Here is a 23,756-nt window from a genome sequence, read left to right as displayed (position 1 = left end):
GAAGTTGATCAAGTGGATGTGAGTGATGCTCGTTCCTTTTTCTCTCCCAAAGTCACCGACCGCTTCTTGTGATGTCGGTGCGAATCTAGTCGAGAGGAAGATAAGTGAAGCAGTTCCCAACGAAAGACGAAGCTAAGGGGGTTTTTCCTCAATATCTTTTACTCGATGAGCGAAATCTCTTTGTTCTTCAAACTCGGCGGCACTCGGAGATGTGAGAAGAACTCTGTCATGAAAACTGATCAACCCATACCCCTAATGTTAAGAGTAGGCGAGGCGTGCATTCACTTCCATCTCATTAAACCGTATGTTGAGGTCAGTCGCGCAACTCCGTACTCATGGAATGGACAAATCCGTGATTGAGTATGGGAAAGCAGTACATCACAGGGTGAATGAGGCGGTCCAGATCAAGCAAAAGAACCTTGGAAGGCGAGGAGGCATGTGCGCAACACGAGTGGGAGCAGGCAATATCAAGCGGGCATGAGCGATTGGCCGTTCGCACCATCTATGAAGTGCCGGCAACCTTCTGTTTCCCTTTTCCTTCCACGACGTCCGCTTCTGTCTCTTCGTTGCCGTCGTCACTCCCTGAGAATTCATCTTCGTCGTCAAACCCTGCAAACCGACGAACTGGTTGCTTGGGCTTCGGCAATAGATGAGAGGGGATCTTGAGTCGGTTCTGCAAAACCCAGATGGCGTCGACATCTCCAGCTTCAGCCTCAGATCTGAGCCGAGCCATATCATCTGGGTCCAGCTCCATCAGGTCTTCCTCATCGCTATCCTCGTCACTGGCAGCGCCGGAACCTCCGCTGCCACTGCTATCTCCTTCTTGTGCCAGAGGCGCTTTTGAGTCTGCCTTCTCTTCGCTTGCCAACATAGCCAGCTTCACGGCATTGCGCACATTCTCTCCAACCTCCTCTTTCGTCTCTATCCACTCGTCACTGAGTCCTTTCCGTCGCCCATCCGGTCCCTTACCTGCCCGCATGTCGGCTTCCCTTTGCTCAGCAAGTTCGATGACCTGTTCCCATCTCTTGCGTCTTTCTTCCTTCTCCTTTCGGTCCATTTCGGGCTTCGTAGCCAGATATGCAGCGAGGTTTTTCGCCTCTGCGATGGTCCGCAGTCTTCTCCCATCGAGGTTGCGAGCACTTCCTGAAGCAAGCTCTGCATTTTGCTTTTTCTTTCGCGATGACATCCGGCCACCAGCTGCTCTGAGCTGAGAGCCAAACCCACCTTTCCCACCCACCAGCGGTGCAAATAGCCTGAGAGGCAGTAGAGAGCTGGTGCAAGCATTGTGGCCACAGGATGACGGGCGTGTCAATTCTCCGACCGTGATGGTAGACGAGGGATACACGCGTTTGTTCGGGGTTGAGGTCAAAGTCAGCCGCGTAGTGTCTGGGAGATTAGGCGGCAGCAGCCCTGCTATAGCGGCCAGTAGATCTGTGGTGGTCGAAGAAGCTGGTAAGGGTAGGCAGAGCGTCTGAGGAAGCGACAAGCCGGGGAAGGTGTCCAGCAAGACGTTGACGACGGGCTCCATCTTGCCACTCTCCTCTTCGTGTACTTGCGACAAAAGCAGTAGTAGGGAATGCAGGATCCGACGAGAAGACTGGGAGCGACGAAACTGACTTTGTAGAGGCGTGCGAAGTGGCTTGTTTGAAATTGTCGCAAATCACTTTTTCGCAGCGCTGGGGCACGCAAGAGATGATGATGGTGCCTTGCAGCAAGGACCGCGGGCCATGTCTTGGGGGCCTCGACGGTCAGGCTTCTAGCTGGATTGGGGCAGAGTGCCCCCGCTAAGGAGGGAAAATTAGGAGGCTAGTGGTCAAAGCCGTTAGGCGGTCAGTGCCGGGAGCTGCAGCGGAGATCAAGACTTGCAGGTTTTGCGGGCGTCGCGGGCGTCGTCTTCAAACATCGGAGACTTTGATCAAGCGGGAAACTCTCCAAACGCGTCGCAAAAAACAAACCCAGTCGAACCTTGGTCTATTGATCATCCCACTACCCTCTCGACAGGCTTGCTGAAGACGACGAACGACCCTTTGATCTCTCTCTCGGGTTATCGACCTTCACACGATCCAGTGGTGCCCTTCACTCCCCTCAGCCCATGAGTCCCTCGCGAGAAAAGGGAGACTGTGCACAGGCCCCGAGATTCGATCCACCGATCATCATCGCGAGGCCACAGCCCCGGCCACTGTGAGATCCGACCTACATTCTCGAACGAACTGCTGTCCGACCTCATTTTTTTCTTGCGACTCACAGGGCCATTCGTCCTTTTCTTACCTAATATGCCCTGGCAGCCGCTGCCTCTGTCGTATGCGGTTGCCGTTTATCCCTTTCAGCCGACATCTTCTCCGTCCGAACTCCCTCTTCAAATTGGAGATCAATTATATGTCATCGAGCAGGGAGGCAAAGATGGGTCTTGGTGTCGAGGCTATCTGGTCGCACCGCCCACCTTGCTGTCGGCATTGAGTCCTGGGATTAGGACCGCTGCTGACGCCCGGGTCTTTTCTGGTATCTTCCCCAAGTGCTGTATCGAGATTCGAGAACAACTTGGTCCAGATGTCGACCTCGTTGTCCAGCCGGGCCAGCCAAGGCCCCCAGCCCCAGTGCCCATGTTGAAAATTGGCGATGAATCTCCGACGTCAATCGCAGAGCCACTGGTGGATGAAATCACCTCGTGTTTGCGAGAGTGGTATATCCTGCATCTTCCCGAGTTGGTTTTGCGTCGAGAGTATCATCTTCTGGATCAAATGTCGGATATCACCACCCGACTCGACTACGCCAGGCGCGAGCTATTGAATGATGTTCTCACCACTCAGGAGAGGCTCCAAGTCCGCAAGGAAGCAGTGTGGGACCTAGTGCGAGGCAACAAAATGCTGAGCGGCGAGGTCATCGTCCGTGATCCGGCTCGGCAAGGACGACTATTGACCTCGCAAGACCCGGCCATCGAGCTGGCAAAGTTACAGTCAGTCATGAGTGTGCTGGATAGTACGCCGTCTGAAAAGTCAAAGGCGACTTCGCTCCATCATTGCCTCCTTGAAGTCACGTCCGTCGCGGGCTCCGACATCGACACGACAACACTGAGTCTGGCTCTGTATCTAAAGGACGCAGACGGCAATCTCAAGCCCTTTTCAGAGACATACAGCTCCGTTGCCACTTCCAAAATGAAGACACTCCTGTCCGATCTCAGCACGCGCGACGTTGGGACCGATGACCGGCTATTTCTTATTGCCAAAGTTGTAACTTCAGAGCCTCCCCGGAAGGCCAAGAAAAAAACGGTAGAAAGACCACCGTCAAGGAATGGAACCCTTCTCGGTCAACGACAGTTATCTTTGAACAGGCGGAGATCCAGCTTGATGTTTGGGAGGCGACGAAATGGAGACAGACCTCAGCCCAGCCAAAATGGTAGAACCACCCCACAATTCCAAGAAAGAGCATCAACTCCATCGATAATAGAGGAAGAGGAAGATGGTCAGAGCAAGCCTGCGGGTCCTCCTGTGCCTCGGACTATTGGCGTGGGAGTTTTGGACATTGCAAAAATCATGAGGGACGGCCAGCCACGAGAAGAAACTGTCACCATATGGTCTGGGTCGCAACGAGATGACGAGAAGTCCAGCGAGTCCATCGGAATCGCGGCGCAGCTCCTTGACAGCCCTGGTAGAGCGCTTATTTTGTGCACACCGATCTCCAGTGTCAATTTCAATCTGACTCCTTATACTGCGCCTGAGGCAGACACCCTGATTAAGAATACGCCCACGTCAATGCATATGATCACCAAAACTCAGAAGATGGGCTTCTCAGAGGCGCCGTCTAAACCACGGTCAGACATCTATCTCACTTTGAGCAAAGCAGTTCTTACTCAAGGCTCCTGGTTGTCTCACCCTGAGGTGAACGTGGCGCCGGTAAAAGCGCACTCACTGCAGAACCTGCAACTCACCATGGAGGTGCGTGACAGTACTGGACGGCGTGTAGAGCATTGTATATTTCCATCGTCGAATGGAGCGGGAGTCACTGCCTTCCGAACGAATGCCGTCGAACTCGACCATAAATGGGATCAGACACTATGTTTGCGAGTGCCAACCGAGAAGGTGCCCGAAAGTCATCTGGTTCTGAGTATTGCGGATGCCCCAGAGTTCCCGTTTGCACTGGCTTGGTTGCCTCTGTGGGATAAGCAGGCCTTCATTTCTGATGGCAAGCACTCTCTCATCCTGCACGCCTACGATAAGATCACATCCAGCATTGTCCAAGGCCGCGGTGCATATTTATCCCTACCCTGGAACAATGCCAACTATAAGACCATCCACGAAGGTTCCTTGGCCACGATCGCTTCCCTTGAAGTATACACACTTCTCTGCAGTACGGAATATTCGCAGGACCGATCCCTCGTCAGCCTCATCAATTGGAAGCATCAGACGTCGGTGCAACTGTTGGACATCCTACAGAAACTCACGTTTGTCCCGGAAATCGAAATCGTCAAGCAGCTTAGAGAGGTGTTGGACGCGTTGTTCGGAGTGCTTGTGCACAAGTCGGGGGAGTCTAAGTTCGAAGACCTTATTTTCAACGATATTGTTTGGGTGCTCGGTATTGTCCATGATCGACGGTTCAACCTGGGTCCTCTGATTGAACAGTACACCGAAACCCATTTTCGGTTTCCCTACGCTGCGTCGTGCCTGATTCGCAGCTTCACCAGACTTTTGCAAAGCGTTTCGGACCCTCAAAGTGCGCGTGATATGAGATCACTGTTCAAGGTTGGCAAAAATTTCATGAGGATTCTGATCGTGTCGTACCAACAGCGACGCTTTGGATCGCAACCCAGAGACAACGATGAGAAGCGCTCAAATTTCAAGGAAGACATGCAAGCGATCCTGTTTGGTCTGCAGATGATGATGCGTAGCGAGACTCCGGCACTTGTTGGGAGTAAAACTCTCCTTGTACAGAAATTCCACGACTGGCTTCCCGAGCTGCTGCCAGCCTTCAGCAAAGAAGAAGTGATCAAGGTGGCGGTTGACTTCATTGACGCATGTGACACAGCCTCTGGGAAATTGCTTTTGTACAGGATTCTTCTGATCCTAAATTACACCAAGCTAGACCAGGTCTGGGCGGATGAAAAAGACCGGAAGACGCTCGTTAAGAACTGTGTCAGATGGCTGTCGCCGTACTGGACCCCCAACAACCGGTCGGACAACTGGCACGAGCAGGTCCGATTGTGCTGCTCGGTCGTTGCTGAGCTCACACAATATCCGACTTCTCACCTGCACGACTTCATGCCGAACCTCATCTCTGCTTACAACACCGTCGCCGATGGACCGCCAGCGAGACGGCGGTCCTTGTCCCTGCTCTTTTCAGATTCCTACCCGTTCATCAGCAAACCCTCCGAAACCAATGATCAGTTTGACGAAGCGCTACTGGAACTCTCGTCTCTCATCTCCACAATCGCAAAAATGAAACTCCCACCGAATCTCAAACTCCAGGGACCAGATCTCACTGTGTACATCACCTCCACCCTCACGGTTTTACGATCTCTGCTCAAAAACGACGCGTTTCCCGCCTCGTGGCTCAGCCTGCACATCTATCACCACTCATCAGCTTTGACGATCTTGAACTACCTCTCATCGCTCCTCATCTCTTCGTACCTCCCAACACCAGAGGATGCGGATAGCTTCGACATGCAACTATGGAAGACCTTCCTCGATACCCTCCTCAAACTCGTGTCGTCTCCTGCCTTGACGCTCGAGCTCTTTCCCGAACAAAAGCGGCGTGCCGTGTGGAAAATCGCGGGTGATGTGCGCCAATATGGTGCCGACCTGTTACGCAAGGCCTGGGAGAGTTTAGGCTGGGAAGCGACAGCCGACGACCAGCGACGATACAATATCCGCAGATTAGGAGGCTATCAAGTGCAATACGTGCCTAGTCTAGTGGCACCTACCATCAGGCTTTGTCTGAGCATGCACGAAGGCCTTCGCAAAGTTGCGGTCGAGGTACTTCAAACCATGATTGTGAGCGAATGGGCATTAAGTGAAGACCTCGAACTGATTGAGACGGAAATCATCGGTGCGCTCAACTCGATCCTGAAAGCGAAACCGGTGACGGCCAACGAAGCGGTGAGTCGCAAGGTGTTCATCGCAGAGTTGCTGGAGTTGTTCTCCACCATTGCGAATCAGCCAGATGATGCCTTGTGGACCGCGCTTGAGGAGTTGGTGGGCACCGTCGAAGAACTGGTCGACCTGCTCACGAGCACTGAGCCGGAAGACGAACAGTACTTCAGGAACTCGTCAACAACCACCTCGGATCGTAATGGGCATGCAAATAGCATTCATCAGCGGAACGGCAGCAAGGACGCAGACTCTCAGACATCAGAGGCTAAAGAACTTGCCCGGGCGAGGAGGAGTATTGATGGCCTGTCACCGTCGTCTCAGCAACAGCGACAACAGCACGGCCGAGATCGCGAATACGGGGTTCACGCACTGGAGTGTTACAAGCAGCTCGCCGAAGAGTATGAGAGGAATGGGGATTATAAGAGATTGGCCAAGACGCATCGGGCGATCGCGAGGATCCACGAAGCGAGGGCGGCCAGTCGCTTTGGTGGGAGGGAGGCGAACGTGAATGGATCTCGGGTGGGCATGAGGGATGACGATGGGGAGGACGAGTTATAGGTGTGTGTGGAAGTGTAGGAAGTGTAGGAAGTGTGGGAAGTGTGGGAAGTGTGGGAAGTGTGGGAAGTGTGGGAAGTGTGGAAAGTGTGGACAAGAAACAGTAGAGCGATTGATGACTAGAATTGGGCGGGGGCTTCAGGAGCAGGAGAAACGGGGACAAGATGGCATTGAATGGGTTTGATACCCTCAGGATGACCGACTTCGACAGAAAGGATTGGTTTTTGTGTGTTCTAGGAGCGACCTGGCGACCTGGCTTTCCAAACGATACCCCGACCTGTGTTTAGACAAGGTGGAGGGCGTGGAAAAGGAGAGGATTCTGGCTTTCCTCCCGGTTTTCTTTTGCCATCTTTTTTGTGTCACTATCTGCTTTGCGTGTGATTTAAAGTAGCAAATCCAAGCCTGAATGAGACTTTTATGTATGGACCTTTCTTTCCAAGGCTTGTTGAGGACTTCTTCTCCCTTGTCTACCTACCTAGGTAGGTATGGACATACCTTGATTGAGATGAGCCAGAACAATGCCAAAGTCATCTCTTCGTACTGTTCCCAGATTGCAGCTCCCATAGCGAGATAGATAGGGATCTATCTACCAAGTAGGCTGGATGGGTTGCTGAATTACTCCGACAAACAGTGCATGTCGAGCGGGCGCGGGACTTTTTCCTCCCATCGATCTACCTTTTCTGAAAGAACTGTATATACTTCTGTTGATGACGATAGGCAAGTGTTTCGACGAACATTGTATATCGAGCGGGTAAGGGGACCTTTTGCCCCATCGAATTTACCTTTTCTGCAAGAACTGTATACTTCTGTCAGGATCGAGAAACGTGCTCAAGTGGCCACTTATTTATTCATTCAATATGGTACGATGCAGTCCACGAACCACAATTGACTGGCGCTTTTCATGCGTCCGGTTTTGTCTGTCTGTCTGCTCCCCACTTGGCGCTAAGGTTTGTTCGGATCCGTCTTGATTGTTCGCTCCATCGAGTGGGATGGGATGCAGGTGCATTGTGTTATTCACACAGGTTGAACCAACCACTTTCTGCAGAGCGACGTGTGTCAATGACGTCGCCGCATGATCCTTTGACCAGGCATACTCGTACAAGGTATTTGATCAAGCGTCTGGGTCAGACGTGGATCGAAGCTCTCGTCTTGTTCTAACTCATTGCAGGAGGGAACTTACCGGTGTGCCTTGATGGGAAGTGACGGTTGTTCTCGAAGGATGCGCTATTCTGGGCAGGGGTCGACGAAGTTCCATTGAAACTGACGGAAGTTAAACTTGAGGACAAAGAATTCAGGCATCAGCACGTTGCTTATTGGGAGCTGAGCAGGCTCGAGGAAACCAAGACGATTCCGCCAGGTACCGAGAACCACTCCATCGGTAGGGCAAGGGGGTTATTGTGCCTCTCTCCGATCAATTTGCAGATGCTGACAATCCTGCCGTTCGCTTACAGGGTAGCAAGTCGATGAGGAGGGAGGAAGAGGAGGGGTCGTTTGGCATCTCGGTAGATAACAGTTGAATCTCTGCGAATTTAATATCAGTCGCAGGACGCCGGACGAAGTGACTATCTTGGTCGGATTAGTTCCGTGACATGCCAGCAGCAATAATGAGACATGTCTGCGCGGATCTTTCCATTTGCTGAGCAAGTTGAAAGAGTTCTCCCCTTTCTCATCGTGGAACTGCAGTTGTATGAGATAATAATACTCGAACGAGGTATGAGGCATGAAGTAGGAAATAAAGTCTTACAGTTAGACTCCAATGCAGGGACTGTTCTTACGGAGAACACCATTTGGTGTCGACCGTAATATAGCCAGCAGACCCGCGACCTCATTTGCCCGAGCCTAAGTTAGTAGGAACACAAAGTGTGAGAAGGGGAACTAGAAGGATTTCAACTGTACCAGGTTTGATAGATGGAGACAGACACGCGAAGCTGCTTCTTGGCTGCGCCGCTGCGTCTTGCAGTGCTCAGGGCCTGAGGGGTGCCTGTCGCCGTTTCGGATTGGCAAGCCCCAAGTTCATTAGGGCAGGCGTTGCAGCCTAGTGGCAAGTTGGTATCCAGTAGGCACCTGGGCACCCAGTATGCACCCAGTAAGCACCCAGTAGGCCTAAGGACGCCCCTCCCTCCTCTCTTTCCCCCCGAATCCAGAATCCATCCTCAGTTCCACCACCGCCAACGCCAACGCCTCAAACTTTTTGCAATACAACGCAACTCAAAGCACCACCGCCGACCCGACCACCGACGACGACGTGGGTTCAAACAACAAGCCAAAGTCATGATGTGTTTGGTTTCCTGAATTGTCTTTTTTCTTCTTCTTTGTGACTCCAGCTGGTTCTGGTAGTGCTCTTGAGACATTAAGAACAACTTTCTCCCCGTGCACCTTGTAACCCTTTCTCAGACGATCTGTGCCTGACTTTTTGTCTGTGCCCTGCTTCTCCCGCCTATGCTCCCGATTGCACGTTCACATTGTCGTCGCTGTTGCTTCTCCCAGAAAGACCGTGCTCGATGCACGGCTCGTTGTCACTCCCTTCAATCGCCTCGACGCCTTCCGTGCAGTCAAGAATCACCACCACCACCACCGCCATTCCTCCGCCTCGCCGCTCCTGCACTCCCGCCCCCAGCAGCCGCCGCTTCGATGCTCCCTACAAAGACCACTAAAACGAGTCCTGACCTTCTGGTTCCCGACGTTTGGATCGACCTCCCTGATCGAAAGGGGCGATTCCATTGGCGGTGGGATTGTCTCTAACGGCTGGCAATTGGAGCATTGGGAGTGAAGGCCCATTGAACATTGAACATTCAGCACAACACACCTCATTCATTCCTACACACCGCCTGGTGCGGCAGACCCGGGATCCAGAATTCCAAGAAGCTCCAAAAGACGTGGCAATTGATCAAAGAGCCGGAAACCCATCCGCTTCATTCTTGCGTCCAGCCACTCCCCCGCCCGTCTCGACCCAAAGCCGATTGACCGAGACCTAGAACATTGCCCTCCCAATCGAGACCGGACACCAGCCAGTTTTGCGTCACAGGACCAGAGGCCCGAGTCACTGGCATCGACGAGGAACTTGTCTCGGAGAGAAGAATTGGCTGGTTGCCAAGGGAATACCAACATTGCTGCACCCCTTGGTTTCTAGCATTCCTGGCGGTGTGTAGGGGCTACTCATCCGCCACCTTTCAGCAGTTTCCCCTTTCTGTATTTCCTTTCAGCATCTCTTGGACATCTGCTACTGCCTCAGGTGAGATATAAACCCCCAGGCCACTTGGTGTTGGTCTTGTCGGAACAATGGACCGTGCATTGAAGCTCTCGGCCATTCTGGTCGTCACATCACAAGGGCGAGGGCATGAGCGTCTGCGTGCCACCGCGCCTTGACCCTATTTGACCCAGCACTGATCCTTTGAGGGCCAAGGTGTTTTGCAATACCTCGACCTCCATCGTCCGTTGTTGTTGCTTCTTCTGTGTGCCACTCTGCTAACGGGCAAAACCATGCAGTCATCAAACCTCAGGTTCAATTTCCCACGCCTCCCCAACCCTCAGGGCCGAGCTCTCTTTCAACGAGCTTTGGCACCATTGCTATCTCTTCCCACCAAGGGAGGAATGGACGTTTCAACGCTGCTGAACTCGAGAAATCGTCCGGAAGGCAGCCAAGATCTGAGCCCGTTTCAGCACTCGCTGCAAATGGAGGGTACAGCCTCATATAGCGTGGACCAAGGTCTAAATATGGCTCACCACCCGCCATCCATCCCGCAGTCCCATGTCCTGCCGTACAGTATGATGGCGCCACCCGAGGAAAGCCCTCCATTGTACGCTGCGAGCAGCTATATCCCAAGGCAGGACAGCCAGACCACGGTCTCGGACGAAAACCTGGCTCCTGCTAAAATAAAGAGCGAGACAGCTTCGAAATCGTTTCCTTGCGGTACCTGCTCGAAAGGGTTTGCACGACGCAGTGACCTTGCCAGACATGGTGAGAAGTCTCCACATCTATATAGCATAGGCAACTCGCTAATTCCACCAAGAGCGAATACACAGCGGGGACAGACCTCACGCCTGCAACCACCCGGGCTGCAACAAGTCTTTCATTCAACGATCTGCCTTGACCGTGCACGTCAGAGTCCACACAGGAGAGAAACCACACTTGTGTGGACATTGTGGGAAGGTGAGTCGATTCTGATCAATACTCGATCTCCTATACCTGAGACTAATCGGCACATAAGCCATTCTCGGACTCCAGCTCTCTTGCACGGCACCGACGGATCCACTCGGGAAAGCGTCCATATAGGTGTGAATATGCAAATTGTCAAAAAACTTTCACCAGACGTACCACACTGACGAGGCACCAAACTCAACATACGGGCACACTGGAGCAAGCAGCCGCAGAGGTGAACGCGAAATTAGCACCAGCACAGCCTCAGAGTCAGTCCATTTACGAGTCCACTTCAGGAGGCTCTTCGAGGAACTCCACGGCATCGCCTGCAGATCGAACCTTGTCCATGTCACCGCATTCAGAGCTTCCACCTCTGACCACTGGCATGCAACGTCAAGGTTCAGACTATGGGTTCTTGTCCCAGACCCATTCCCTTCCCCCTCACATGCGGTCTGACTTTGGGCAAAACTCCCCCCGTTCGACACCTCCTTTGAATAGCCATTCTCTTCAGAACTATACGAGTGCACCTCAACAGAGGCCTGTCACGTCTCATCCGCCTGCATATGGACCGCCTCAACCTTTGGAGCCTCCTGCCAACGGCACCGCCAGTGGTAGTACGTCCCCTCACTTGGGAGCCCTGGGATGGGGCTCGCCAGGTGGCGGTACGCTGCCTACACCGTCCTCACTGGAGAATTACGGTTATCCGGATCCCGCCTACGGCGGACATCCACTCTATTATCCCGGAAGTGCTATTCGGAGACCACAGAGTACTGAGCCAGAGGACTATGGTCTCCGACCTCGTAACGGTCACATGTCTCACCACGTACCCCTTCCGCCTGATTGGACCTCAATGCCACTGGCAGTCCCGGACAACCGACAGGAACGATACGTCATGTAGCGTGAGTATCGTGATCCTTCCTAATATCTGGGAGAAGAGCTTGGTCGCGACCGTGACTATGGCTGTCTGGACCGAAGTCAATGTCCTCATACCACCAAAGGACTTGACCGGAGACGACTCCTGTAACGAGGACACCGAGCTGTCCACTTGATCGCATGGCCTTTGGGGACGTCAAGCCGGGGTGAAGAGACCTGGCATTTCGATCACTGCCCGTTCCTATCCAACCACGGCCGTGTCTTTCGGTATTGGTTACGGTGACTAACAAATTTTGCTTCTAAAATTTGTATAAAAATAAGGAAACCTCGTTTCTTGGAGCAAACTAAGCGGGTCGAGGCATGGGTTTGGAAGAGGGAATGTTCCGAGTTTATCCAGCAGCAAGGCGTCTGGTGGTGAGGTGTTATGGTTAAATCGGGGTCAATCAACGGCTGGAGGAAAGAGTATGCGCACAAGGCACAGGCGCAACCGTGGGTAATGGGCGGGCGCAACAAGGGAGTAATAATTGCTCGCTGCAACGACTCGAGCAGGTCTATGGGTGGCACTGATCAGGGGGACATTTGCAGGATTCATCACGGAGTTACCAGTCTCGTCGTCATCAGAGCACGACATTTCTTGTCTGAGCAACCATTTGAGTCTCTATTTCTTTTGTGTTACATCGATAGCATGACACGAGGTACCATCGATGGTAATTTCTAGACTTCCATCACCTTTTTCTTTTTTGAGGTGACGATAAGGCTGGCGTTCTATGAAATCGCCAGCCATCCCTCTCTCTTTCTCTCTCTAACTTTTCGTGCGACCCCTTCTTCCCGGCCTAAACAAGCCACTGATTGTCGCAAAAGAAATGGACATTGGCCGTCAAATAGTTACGTTGAAATGCCATGGACTATCCTGAAAGGCATATGGACAGAGAGATGGGCAAGAGACGCAAGTAAATTAATATTAATTACTGCGTGGTGGGTGGGAAATGGGCGCTCCATCTGCTTGCTGGTCGTCCCTCCCTATGGGTGCCCCCGGCCTTTTACAGCGCTGACTTGATTTCATGCTCTTCAACGACAACGACCCTGGAGCGGAGGGTGTTAGACACGGCTGCCAGAGAAAGCACTCTTCTTTAAACCATCGCGGCCATCGACCACAGATCACGTCCGTCACCCACGTTTCAGCCTCATAGCCCAAATTTGACGGGAAGGTATGTAAGGCGCGGGTTTAAAGCCAGGCGGCGGCGACGAGAGACAATGGCCCCGATCTTAGATGAGGATCGTGGTTGTCTCCTCCTCCAGCCTCACGATGCTGGTGCAAGACCCGTGCCTTCCTCAATCTCCAGCTGTTGTTTGCGGCGTCATCACTATCGAGCACCGCCAGCTGCAACCACCACTCAACTTGCATCCTCGGGCGGTGTATTGCTCCCAACGCGTCATTTTTGTTCTCATGGTATCGGGTGTCAACAGACATGTATGTGGCTCGCATCTCAACCCTGTCTTCGGACATGTCACCACCGCCCAGACTTCTTTGGCGACAAGAAGCACGTCTGGTGAACCGAGCCACGAAAAGCTGGCAACGGAAAGTTCTGGTCACCAATTGAGGCAGCCCGCGAGGGGGAGATCAGAATCGGTGATGATCAATCGTTTCGTTCTCATCGCGCCGCATCATCCCAACCGTGGAGGGAGACGCAACTACTCCCGACACGGATAGCGACGGCGCTCGTTCGAACAGCGAAGAGATAGAAAGTGCCAACCAAGCCACAAGCGACCATGAATCATGACTTGCGTGTTCAGGGTGTTCAGCAACTCGGCAGATCGGCCTTCGGGCATTGGCGGCTGTGTAGATCTTCCTTGACCTGCACCCTTTTGGATCGTCGCATGTGTCCCGTCACCCCAAAGCAGATATCTTGCTTGCTATCACAGCATTTCCTTCTCCTGTGAGGTTTGAAGGCCGAACTGGTATGGTGCTGCATATGATGAAGCTCTTGAAGGAAATGTTCCTTGGGGCATGGTGCTTCTCGGAACAAGGGGATCGGAGGATCAGCCTACTGAGCGAGGAGACCTGCCTCTATTCTGTCACCGATGAGGCATCCCTGTGGCCGAACAATGTGAGTGCAAGTCGACGCCGATGCGGAGGCAAAGCTTCAAGAGAACTGTGGCTACACTATTAGTCAAAGACAGCGTCAGACGACCACAAGAGGAGCAAAGAATATTGCCTCGAAAGAAAGGGGTGTGATGAAAGGGGTTACTATGTATCTGGTCTTGGGCTCACAGCCCTGAACGGTAATGCAAGAATTTCTGTTCTGTCAGTCCTCAGTTCAATGACGAACGATGCCCGATTTCCACCCTGTCCCAAACAGAACCAATGAACCATCATATCTTGCAGTCTAGAGCGCGCCAGATGTAAAGAGGAATCTCGGAGGGGGTTTGGCCGACGTCCATGCTGGCACAGCCGCATCACATGTAGTTCGACAGAGTTGCGAATGAGTAGACAAGCCAGCTGGTCCAGGTCCAAGGTTTCTCTCATTGGAACATTGCCCCAGGTGGTATCATGCCGGTGCTCGTACGCGGGAAGGTTAATCTCGTGAAACCCGATTTCATCAAGATTCGGCGTAGAATTGCTTCATCAGGTTGTTGACGACTTCATAAGCTCGTTTAGCCTCATCGAGGCTTTCACCAATGAGTCTGAGGCACTTGGCTTCATCTGGTTCATCGACTTCGCCGGTCTCGTTTTTCTTGTGTCCGTAGTGCTGGATTTTCTCACATTCGTCCTTGACCTTTGTGAAGCCCAGTGTTGCAGACGAACCCTTGAGAAAGTGACCGAGGCTGGAAAGTTCGGCGAGATCCTTATCTTTCCTGTTGAAGACATGGTCAGTCCATTGCTAAACCCAAGGTCTGCAGCGGACGACATGCTGACTCACATGGCAGTGTCCATTTTGCTGAAGGTCTGTTCTGCTTGCTCTAAAAACCCAAAGACTATTGACTTGCTAAAGTCACGATCATCTTCCTCGTCCATGTCGAGGATCTGTTCAAACGTGCTCTTCTCGACATTATCGCCGAAGTCGAAGTCGATCTGTGGCGAGCCAAGAAGTCAGCTACGGAGGGCCCACAACACATTGAGCCTCTGCCCTGGAACAAGCCGATTCAGTTTTGGTGTCGTACTTACTTCCTCGGCCATGATCGCCCGTGTCTTTGAGATAGGGAGTCTTGTGCGCAAGATGTAAAATGGCTCCGCTTTAAGGGTGACCACCTGCTCGATAATGAGGGCGTCACAGCCTCGCTCGCTCCTCTGTCGATATTTTTGCAAGGACCGTAGCACGCGTGGAAACCAGGTGACGGTGTCGTCGGAGGTGATGGCAGTGACGAGGAGTCGGTGGCGAAGATAAGGATAGCAGATAGAATGCTAGGGAGAGCGGCCTGCCTGCAGGCATGGTGTCAGCGGTTTGGCAAGATGATGAGACTGAGACTCAAAACCCTCGCGCCCTTGTGGTAAGACTCGGACGGGTGCAACCGACCTCGAAATCGACCAAAGGAAAAGGGTAAACAGTAAATCAATGCAAGGCACGACCAGGATTGGGGGGGGATCTGAGTACTTTTTGGCAATCAGAAACCAGCAAAGGATCAACTCCTTGGTGTAGAGAGAGGAAGGAGCAATGCAGTGCACAAAATGCCAGATACCAGATGACAGGAGATGGCGCCGGCAACCGTTTCCTGCAATGAATTGAATTGGGACAAAGTGTGAAGCCTTTGGACCAGTGGGAAGTGACGTACGTCGGATGGATGTCGTTGTCGATTGCTGATCCTTGAGGCTCGATCAACTGGCTCAACTCGCTCAACCCGAAAGGGGGAATGCTCTGAGATTGACAAAGTCGTTGGAAATATTTTCTCTCACCGGGCCGGGTTGAGGCTGAACAGCAAGGACCTGCAAAAGTGATATCAGGAACAGATCTGACCGACTCTGGGTTTCTCTGCAGTCTGCGCTTTTTGGCCAGGGCGGGGCAGCGGCCTTTACACATTCCTCTTGACAAAACTAATCCCACGCCCATGCAAAACCTGCGATTGAGATGCACCACCCTGGATGACTGGGAGGGGTCAAAGAAACCTGCTAACGTACCTCAGGCCTTACTCTCTTCCACGAAACTCGGGTCAACCGGCTACTTCCTGCGATGCTGGCCTCCGGTAGCCTGCGATGGGCCTGCGATATGCGTTTTGTCTCGCGAGCAACCGAGCCCAAGATCTCCGTCCGGCAGCGCAGATCAACCACCAAAAGCGTCAGTCGTTCCAAAAGCAAGCGGGGGCCAAGCACAATCCCACTTCACACCTTGGACGCGGCCAGAGACACGAATGGAACAAGAAGGAAGAAGCAGGACCCTGAAACCTGACCGTGTCCGAAGAACCCTGTCGTATACCCGGATGTTCTCGTCTGAAATCTGAGAGAAGCTGAGCTGAGGCAAAAGATGAATCTGGGGACGAGTTTGGTCTGCTTGGCAACCTCTGGGGTTTACTCTACTATCGAGCCACTTCGAGGCTGAAGGGATTTTCAACACCTCAATCGGCTAGGGACAGAAAGGGACCGCAAGGGACAGCGAGGAACAAAACTGGAGCCAAGGGCTATCAGAGAGACCCAAGAGAGATACGGCAGCCAGAGAGCCACGCACGGCCTGCGATACCCGCTCGCCGCAATCCCACCTTAACCCATCTCCCTCCCGATGACCAAACAAGACTTTTCTCCTGCTCCTCTCCTACGGCCTCCCCACGACCTCCCTAGACACACCTCCGACCGGACCACGTCCCCTTCTTTCCAGCCAGCTACCTACTCGTATCTCGGCCTCGGTAAGCTGACAGGTGGCTTGTCGCGTGGGGAATGCCCTGCTTGACGGAAAACAAGTGACTCAAGAGATGAGGTGACTATTTGTGGTTCCCCAATCGCACCCAGCACCACCACGGTTAGTGGACTTCGGAAGGTGGAATGCTTTCTCTACTGCCACAGAGACACCAGAGACACTCCTCTTATCCTGCAGGAGCATATTAGACTCCCCAGAACCAGGAGCCAACGAGCAGCCGCACCCTTGGGTCCATGTGGTCCATCCCCGAAACAGTCGTGTTACCGGCCAGGAATACGGCAGATCGACACTGATACAGCATGAATTGGGCAAGCTGACGGCATGCCCTGTGCAACTACAAGTCATTCCCTCTGGGCGGACTGAACCTGCGGCGCCTGCATTCGAAAATTCCACGGGCAACACCTCCTCCAGCTAGTTGCCATCGCGGTGGAGGCACCCAGGAGATGCAAGAGGCCGTTGCCCCTCGTTTTCCCAATCACCCTGCCCCTTGAGTTGCTGCTACGCTGCCTTTGTGGACGTCAAAATTTTGCCTCAATTCCACATGCGCGATGACGTCGACGAGCGTTCAGGGTCCCGTCACTGTCGGACAGAGCGTAGAGGAGCACGGGTCGCCATTCTCGGAGCAGCAACACAGAGAGCCCGCGACGAGTATACCAGCTTGAGGTTTTCTCCCAAGGGTCAACTAAGCGCTGGATTGGGCTTGATTGGTCCCTCCCGGGAGGCGCTGAAGCTGCAAGAGAAGGACGAAAAAGCAAGCAGATGCGTGGCGATGGGTAGGCGAAAGCCCTAAAAGGACCAACGGAACCAATGATGTCAACCCGCAGATGGGCGTCCATTCGGTTGGCATCACGCCAGCTCCCTAGCACTTGCGCCACTGAACACCAGGAGGAGCTCAAAAGCCCGAAAATATGTTCCGGAGCAAGCAGCCAACTCTCCCCCCACCTTCTCCTGAGTTCCCAACGCAGTTTGACCGGCATTTACCTGTGCTGGGCTGTCTCTCAAAGTATTATACGAACAAAAGGTCCACTGGTTCAAGCCGCCCAATGACACCATCAGTCGAAACATTCACGATACATAAACGGCCCTCCACTGCGGCCGGAACCGCCTTCACCCGCGGGTCTTGCCAGCCTGGGGAGATTTCTGGTTGCAAGCAATCGAGCATACAGAAGCAAGAAGAAGCCCAGAGGCGTTCAGCGGTGAGGCTAGCTGCAGCAAGCAGCGTGGACACCTTCTCTGCAATTGGGAGTCTGTCCCGGGAAGCCCTGTAGATGGTTCCCCCGTAACTCTGTCCGGTGGACGGTGGACGGGGACTATAGGGGTCTCTTGGAGCAGAGGGGAACCGGGACATAGGCCCTAACAGTAGTTGCATGCTGCCCACATGTTGCCCACATGGCCACTTTGATAGCTGCAGTGCAGAGACCAGAGGAGGGGGCTCGAGGGGTCAAACATGGCCATGCCACTGCACACGGCTCACGATGATTTGTTCCCGAGTACAAAATATGCAGCGCAACCGTCCAAGTTCTGTTTCGCCAGACTCGTCGGGGAATAACCTAAAATAACAAATTATATAGACGAGCCTGCATTATTCCATCTCGGTTCCTTTTGCAAAATTCTCAGGTTGTGGAATGATCCCACTGGCTCCGGTACTCATCTCCGTGCCAGATCACCACTACTACTGAGTAAGTGAGTGAGTGACTGTGAGTGTGAGTTGTGGTCGGTGGGTGAGCAAAAGCCCCTACACCGTCCCACTAACTACTTGAGATCCTGGATCCTGGATCCTGGATCCCTTCCCCCCTTTCCCAAGCACACCTACCTGCAGACCTGATCCAAACGACAACGACGTTTCTCTGGCAGGTGCTTTTTCAACTCACTGTCCCTGTCCTGGGGATATTGCCTACTCTCCCCCTCCTGGTGGTCGTGCGGAACGAAAGACATTATGCGGTCGAGAGGTTCGGATAAAGGACCTTTTTTTTAATGGGTTGGGACGGGACGTCCGAGTACCTAGCGAGCTACGTAGGTAGGAAGGACATATATACTAGAGGAGGGCTTGGGCTCTCGCTCTTGCTCTCGCTCTTCTATAGATACACAGTTCATTCATGTCACCTACCTATCTACATACCTACCTACGTACCTAGGTACGAGGTACGAGGTACATAAGTCATTGTAATAATACCTGCCCGCCTTTTCACAACTTGAACCCAACCCAGTTTGAATATACTGTATTCATGCAGACAACCTGCAGGATGGAAAAAAGAAAAAGTAACAGAAACGAAGAAGAGGACGCCTATCAGGTCACAAAAATCTACGCTTTCATATTTTGCCCCATCTATGTAGACCTCCCCCGATGATGCTGACCCAGGCTGTTCCCGCCCATCATTTTGATACATGGTGCTGGTGGTATGAAGCAGGAACGTTCAGGTTGAAACGCTAAACAAAATAACCCCCTTCTCTCGAACAGAGCAAGATCGCCGTTGATGACTTCTTGTTCGTTGGGAGCACTCATCTCTTCTCCTTGCTTGCAGGCTTGCGCAGCATTCTTGATCTTCTGGTAGTGGAAGTTCCATGGCTACCCAAAATCCTTTGCACGTTCATACCAGCACAGAGAGTTTTGGGTGTATTTAACCAGTCACCTTGAAGATCGACTCGGCCAGCCTCTTGACGTTGTCCGTGGTGATGCCCGCCACGGAGATACGGCCGTCCTTGGTCGCGTACACAGAGTGTTCTTTCGCCAGAGTGTCCATCTGTTCCGGCTTCAGGCCCGTGTAGGCAAACATGCCAATCTAGAAGAAAGCGCGCTTGTCAGCATCCATCCTGTCGTTGCCATCTCCAAGGAGTGGAGAAAAGGGAACAAAAGGAAAAAGGGGAAAATCCCTCTCAGCTCCCTCGGCGCTGAAACGTACCTGATTCGTAATGTGATCCCAGTTATGCTTGCTCCCCAGCTCTTCGAGGTTCTTCTTCAACAGCGCCCTCATCTCGATGATTCGATCGGCCATGCCCTTGACCTCACCCAGCCACTGCTTGTTCAACCCCGCGTCATTCAGAATCTCACTGGCAATCCTGGCGCCATGGACCGGCGGGTTGGAATACAAGGGACGGACGAGGATCTTGATCTGGCTGTCGACTCGCTTCTTCTCCTCGGCGCTGTCGCACACGATGCTGAAGGCGCCGACTCGTTCGCCGTACAGACCCATGTTTTTGGCGAAAGATTGAGAGAGACAGAGACCGAAGCCTTGTTCGATGAAGTGGCGCACGGCGTAAGCGTCCTTGTTGGTGTCACCGCTCGCGAAGCCCTGGTAGGCCATGTCGAAGAAGGGGTAGTGGGACTTCTCCTTCATGACCTGGGCGATCTGCTGCCATTGTTCCTCGGTCGGGTCGATGCCTGTGGGGTTGTGCGCGCAGGCGTGCAGCAGAACGATGGAGCCGTCGGGGAAAGACTTGAGATCCGCAATCATGCCATCAAAGTCCAGGCCGATGGTGTCCTTGTTGTAGTATTTGTACTGCTTGACCTCGAGGCCCGAGTCGGAAAAGACGGCCTTGTGGTTCGCCCACGAAGGGGTAGGGATGTAAATTGTCTTTGCACCTGGGTAGAAGCGTTCGAGGAATGCGCCGCCTATTCTCAGCGCTCCGGTACCGGAGATGGACTGGGTTATGGCAACGCGGTCTTCCTGGATGGGTTTCGAGTTGGGCCCGTAGGCGAGCAGCGCCGCGGCCTTGGTGAACGATGGCACACCGGTGATGCCTGCGTATTCTTTATCAAGGGACGAGTCGACGACTTTCTTCTCGGCCGTGCGCACGCTGGGGAGGACGTAGGGCTTGCCTTTATCATCACCTGCGGAAAGACCACAAACACAGCCGTGTCAGCAGGTCCATAAGAATGCATGCCTTCGTCTTCCAGGACAGAGAAACAAGGAATGGAAGGGACAGAGTCCACCTGCGGTGCTCACTCACGATATGCGCCGACACCCAGGTTGATCTTCTCGGCAAAGCTATCCTTCTTGAAGGCCTCAGTGATACCCAAGATGGCGTCAGGAGGACCCTCCTTGACGTTTGCCCATGTCGATGCGTTGGCGATGCGGATTGCTTGCGTGGCGGTCGCAGCTTGTTGGCGCAGGGCCGAGCGAGCAGCTGCTGGTCGAAGGGTCGAGAGCATGTTGAAAGTGGTGAATTAGGAGGTTTCAGAGATGAGAATTTAATCTGGTAACAGTAGAAGATTTTATCGCAGAGCAGAAGCCAGCTCAAGCTCAAGCTCCTTCGGATTGAGGTGGTGTTTGTTGTACAATGACTCCAAAGGGGGTTTTGGTCAACAGAGGATTGCGGAGAGAATCTAATCTATCTCTTCCGGGATCCTTGCAGAGTAAAACAGAGATATGAGAGATTTAGAGGGATGAGATTTGAATGGGCTCTGAAGCTGAGTTTGTGGATAGAAAGGTCTGCTGCTGGTTCACTACTTTGCCAGTTCGACCTTGTCTGTGAAATTGCTTTCTCCAAAAAATTTTAATAACGCTTTTTGTGCTTTGCCTTTTCGATACCTGGAATTGTGAAGTTTGGGGGAAGGGCACGTTCCCAGGGACCTCCAAGGCGTCAGCGGGTCACTAGGCGTGGCTTTAGCTGGTCGCGGCCAATAATCATGGTTGATTCCAGGGGCTTGCAGCCACCGGAATAACTGGAAGCTCTGACCTCGTGGTGCCTCCAAGCTTCCCCAAGGCCCAAGGGCCCGGGCCCTCTGCTTGCACCGTAGCTTCCCCCCATGGGCCTATGGCAATCAAACCCGCCCAATGATCTGTTCCCTTCCTTTCTTGCCTCAGGGACACAGCCTCACCACCTGCATGGGGACCAGGTATCGTCTTATGTTGCGCCCAGCTACAACTAACCTGCATACTCATACAAAACCCTGATCAGGCCAGCCTTACGCCAGCCTCCTTGTTCTTCTTGCCCATCGTGCCCTGTGCGTTGCTCATGCCTGTGGCCTTGCTACTGTCCAGAACGCTGGTTGCTTCACGCTTCCTCTCCTCAGCGATCTTCTTGAGGTGCTTCTCCGTCTTCAACTTCCCACTGCCCTTGCCGTGGAATTGATGGCTGAGATGCTTGAAAGCCTCCTTCTGATTCATGATCCTACCGTCGTCGTCCACATACTTGATCTGCACGTCGGGCTTGTACTCTCGGTTGAAGGTGGCGGCCGCCTGGATGGAAGATTGGTGCTCTCGCTGGGTGTTTTGCCAGCGTGCATGTTCTTCTCGTTCTTTGACAGACATGCCTGTCAGTTTGCCCGATTGGCGGTCTCTCTCGCGCTGCATTCGAGCTCTCTGTTCGTTGTCATGCTCGCGCAAGCGCGCTTCGATGATGAATTTTTGCCGATCCTTGTAGAGAGAATTGCGGTCGCCGGCATCGCTCTCTTTGAGCAGGCCACGTTGTCGGAGAAGACTGAGAGCCGCTCCCATTCCCTGATCAAGGGTCTTTTCCTCTTCAAGGCCCGTGTGCGGGACTTCTGGCGTCACGGTGGAGCGCTCGCGCTTGATTCGGTCGAGGAGCTCCTCTTCGTTTTCAATCCCACTATAAGCCTCGCCCATCGCGTGGTCTTCATCTTCATCTTTCATCTGCCGAGCAGGACTGTCTGACTCGGCCTTCTCAATGGTCTTCTTCACGCCCCGTTCAGGCTGCTCATCCTTTGGCCGCGAAGATAGGTTGTCTAGAAAGACGGTGGTGTCGTCCAGCACAAGACCGCCATTGGCCTCTCCATCCGCCTCGGCTTCGTCGCCCTCTTCTTGTTTCAACAGCTTGACGATGTCTTCGGGCTTTCTTTTCTGCTTCTTTAGGACTGCGGCTCTGGTTCTTGCCAGGGCACTCGCAAGATCTTCGTCATCGTTGAAATGATCTTCGGCAGTCCGAGATCTCGTCGGAGCGGGGGCCGAGCTTCTAGAATCAATCTCCATGGCGTCGCCGTTGCCACTGTCTTGAGGGGGAAAGATATCATCATCTTCATCCACCAGTTTCTGGCGTTTGGATTTCTTCTTTTCCTTCTTCGGCTTCTTGATCTTGATCTCCAAGTAGTCCGAGACAGGCTCGGCCTTGAGAACGTCCAGGCTGACAGTATTCTTGAGTCTCTCGCCGATTTGCTGACGTTTAGCCTCGCGTTCTTCGACAGTAGCACCCTGACCATCCAAGGTGAAGGCCTTGCGCTTCTTCTCGTCGTACTGTGCCAACAGTCCCTTCTCAGAGTCGTCATTGACATCGTAGACCTTCCGCTTCTTGAGACTCAATTTCTCCTTGACCTTGTCTCTGGCGACGATATCTGCATTCTCCAGCACATCTTCCTGCTCACTGTCGTCTCCCTTGCCGATCTCGGTATCCTTGAGCGTCAAGATCTGCTCTCCGGTGGCATCGTCGAAATCGCCGAGCTCGTGCGCGACCTGCACCCCGGCAAGGTCCTTGGAGGTGTACTCGACGGCGGCCTCTCGTTCGCGCTCCGCCAGCTCGCGTGCCAATCGCTCGGCACGTTCCCGCTCGATTTTGGACTGCCGTTTCTTCTGCCCCTTCAACCAGGCCTTGGTGTCAAGATCGGCCTCATCGTCGACGTCCCCCAGCCCTTTGCCCTCGAGCTTCTTGATCCTGGCATCGGCATCCCGTTGTCTTTGGATTTCCCTTTTCCGTTGTTCGCGGAGAGCGCGCTTCTTCTCTTCCTCCCGCAGCTGGTTCCAGTTGTCGTACCCGGCGGCTTCGCGGGTCTCTAGGGTCGACGCGGGTTCATCATCATCATCTTGATCGTCGCTGTCATCGGCGTCCTCGCCTTTTCTTTTGGATTCTTTGAATGTTGGTCCTTCAGATGACTGTGGAGGTTGTCCACTTACGCTCAACAAGGGGAGACCCAGGGTCTTTCTGAGCTTGTTCATCTGCTCAATATCCGCCGAGGCAGCCATGATTGGAGGCGATACTGGGAATTGCCTACAGAAACACCAGGAAAAGACAGCAGGCGGTAAATGGGTGGTAGGATGATCAGCGCAGGCAAAAGAACTCTCTGAGCAATTCAGCCTGCGGAGGCCAGCCCATTAGGCATAGCACGATTCCCCTAACCCCGATCCGTCTTAGCGTCCATGAAATCTTGGCATAATTTTTTCGAAGCCTTTCCATCTTTCCTGTCCTTGCTTTTCCTCTTCTCTTCCTTTTCCCTTCATCCAAAAAAGTTCTGTAGTCGCAAACGCTCCCTCCCTAACCCATTCGCGTGGGTTAGTGTGAGGTCGAAGCGCTTTGTCGGCGTTTCTCGACTAA

At 53.2% G+C, this 23,756-nt stretch overlaps 6 protein-coding genes across 6 annotated transcripts; 2 read left to right on the top strand and 4 right to left on the bottom strand.

Moving 5' to 3' along the window:
* Positions 1-502: 502 nt before the first annotated feature.
* Positions 503-1,528, bottom strand: Z520_07852 (uncharacterized protein; the record flags this gene model as incomplete). Its single annotated transcript, XM_016778349.1, has 1 exon — positions 503-1,528. One exon carries the CDS (start codon positions 1,526-1,528, stop codon positions 503-505), a length of 1,026 nt encoding a protein of 341 aa, XP_016630709.1.
* A 745-nt stretch (positions 1,529-2,273) lies between these two features.
* Positions 2,274-6,641, top strand: Z520_07851 (uncharacterized protein; the record flags this gene model as incomplete). Its single annotated transcript, XM_016778348.1, has 1 exon — positions 2,274-6,641. One exon carries the CDS (start codon positions 2,274-2,276, stop codon positions 6,639-6,641), a length of 4,368 nt encoding a protein of 1,455 aa, XP_016630708.1.
* A 3,711-nt stretch (positions 6,642-10,352) lies between these two features.
* Z520_07850 (uncharacterized protein) lies at positions 10,353-11,674 on the top strand (the record flags this gene model as incomplete). Its single annotated transcript, XM_016778347.1, has 3 exons — positions 10,353-10,596; positions 10,649-10,788; positions 10,847-11,674. 3 exons carry the CDS (start codon positions 10,353-10,355, stop codon positions 11,672-11,674), a joined length of 1,212 nt encoding a protein of 403 aa, XP_016630707.1.
* A 2,575-nt stretch (positions 11,675-14,249) lies between these two features.
* On the bottom strand, positions 14,250-14,827 carry Z520_07849 (uncharacterized protein; the record flags this gene model as incomplete). Its single annotated transcript, XM_016778346.1, has 3 exons — positions 14,250-14,505; positions 14,571-14,722; positions 14,816-14,827. 3 exons carry the CDS (start codon positions 14,825-14,827, stop codon positions 14,250-14,252), a joined length of 420 nt encoding a protein of 139 aa, XP_016630706.1.
* A 4,284-nt stretch (positions 14,828-19,111) lies between these two features.
* On the bottom strand, positions 19,112-20,643 carry Z520_07848 (uncharacterized protein; the record flags this gene model as incomplete). The annotated part of the gene is made up of 3 exons (XM_016778345.1): positions 19,112-19,273; positions 19,394-20,322; positions 20,442-20,643. The coding sequence occupies 3 exons, from the start codon at positions 20,641-20,643 to the stop codon at positions 19,112-19,114; spliced, it is 1,293 nt and encodes a 430-aa protein (XP_016630705.1).
* A 745-nt stretch (positions 20,644-21,388) lies between these two features.
* On the bottom strand, positions 21,389-23,407 carry Z520_07847 (uncharacterized protein; the record flags this gene model as incomplete). The annotated part of the gene is made up of 1 exon (XM_016778344.1): positions 21,389-23,407. The coding sequence occupies one exon, from the start codon at positions 23,405-23,407 to the stop codon at positions 21,389-21,391; it is 2,019 nt and encodes a 672-aa protein (XP_016630704.1).
* Positions 23,408-23,756: the final 349 nt, after the last annotated feature.

The sequence above is a fragment of the Fonsecaea multimorphosa genome, assembly GCF_000836435.1.
Source record: "Fonsecaea multimorphosa CBS 102226 unplaced genomic scaffold supercont1.16, whole genome shotgun sequence".
Taxonomy (NCBI): Eukaryota; Fungi; Ascomycota; class Eurotiomycetes; order Chaetothyriales; family Herpotrichiellaceae; genus Fonsecaea; species Fonsecaea multimorphosa.
The sequence above is the reverse complement of the archived record's forward strand: the minus strand, read 5'-3'. Positions and strand labels throughout refer to the sequence as shown.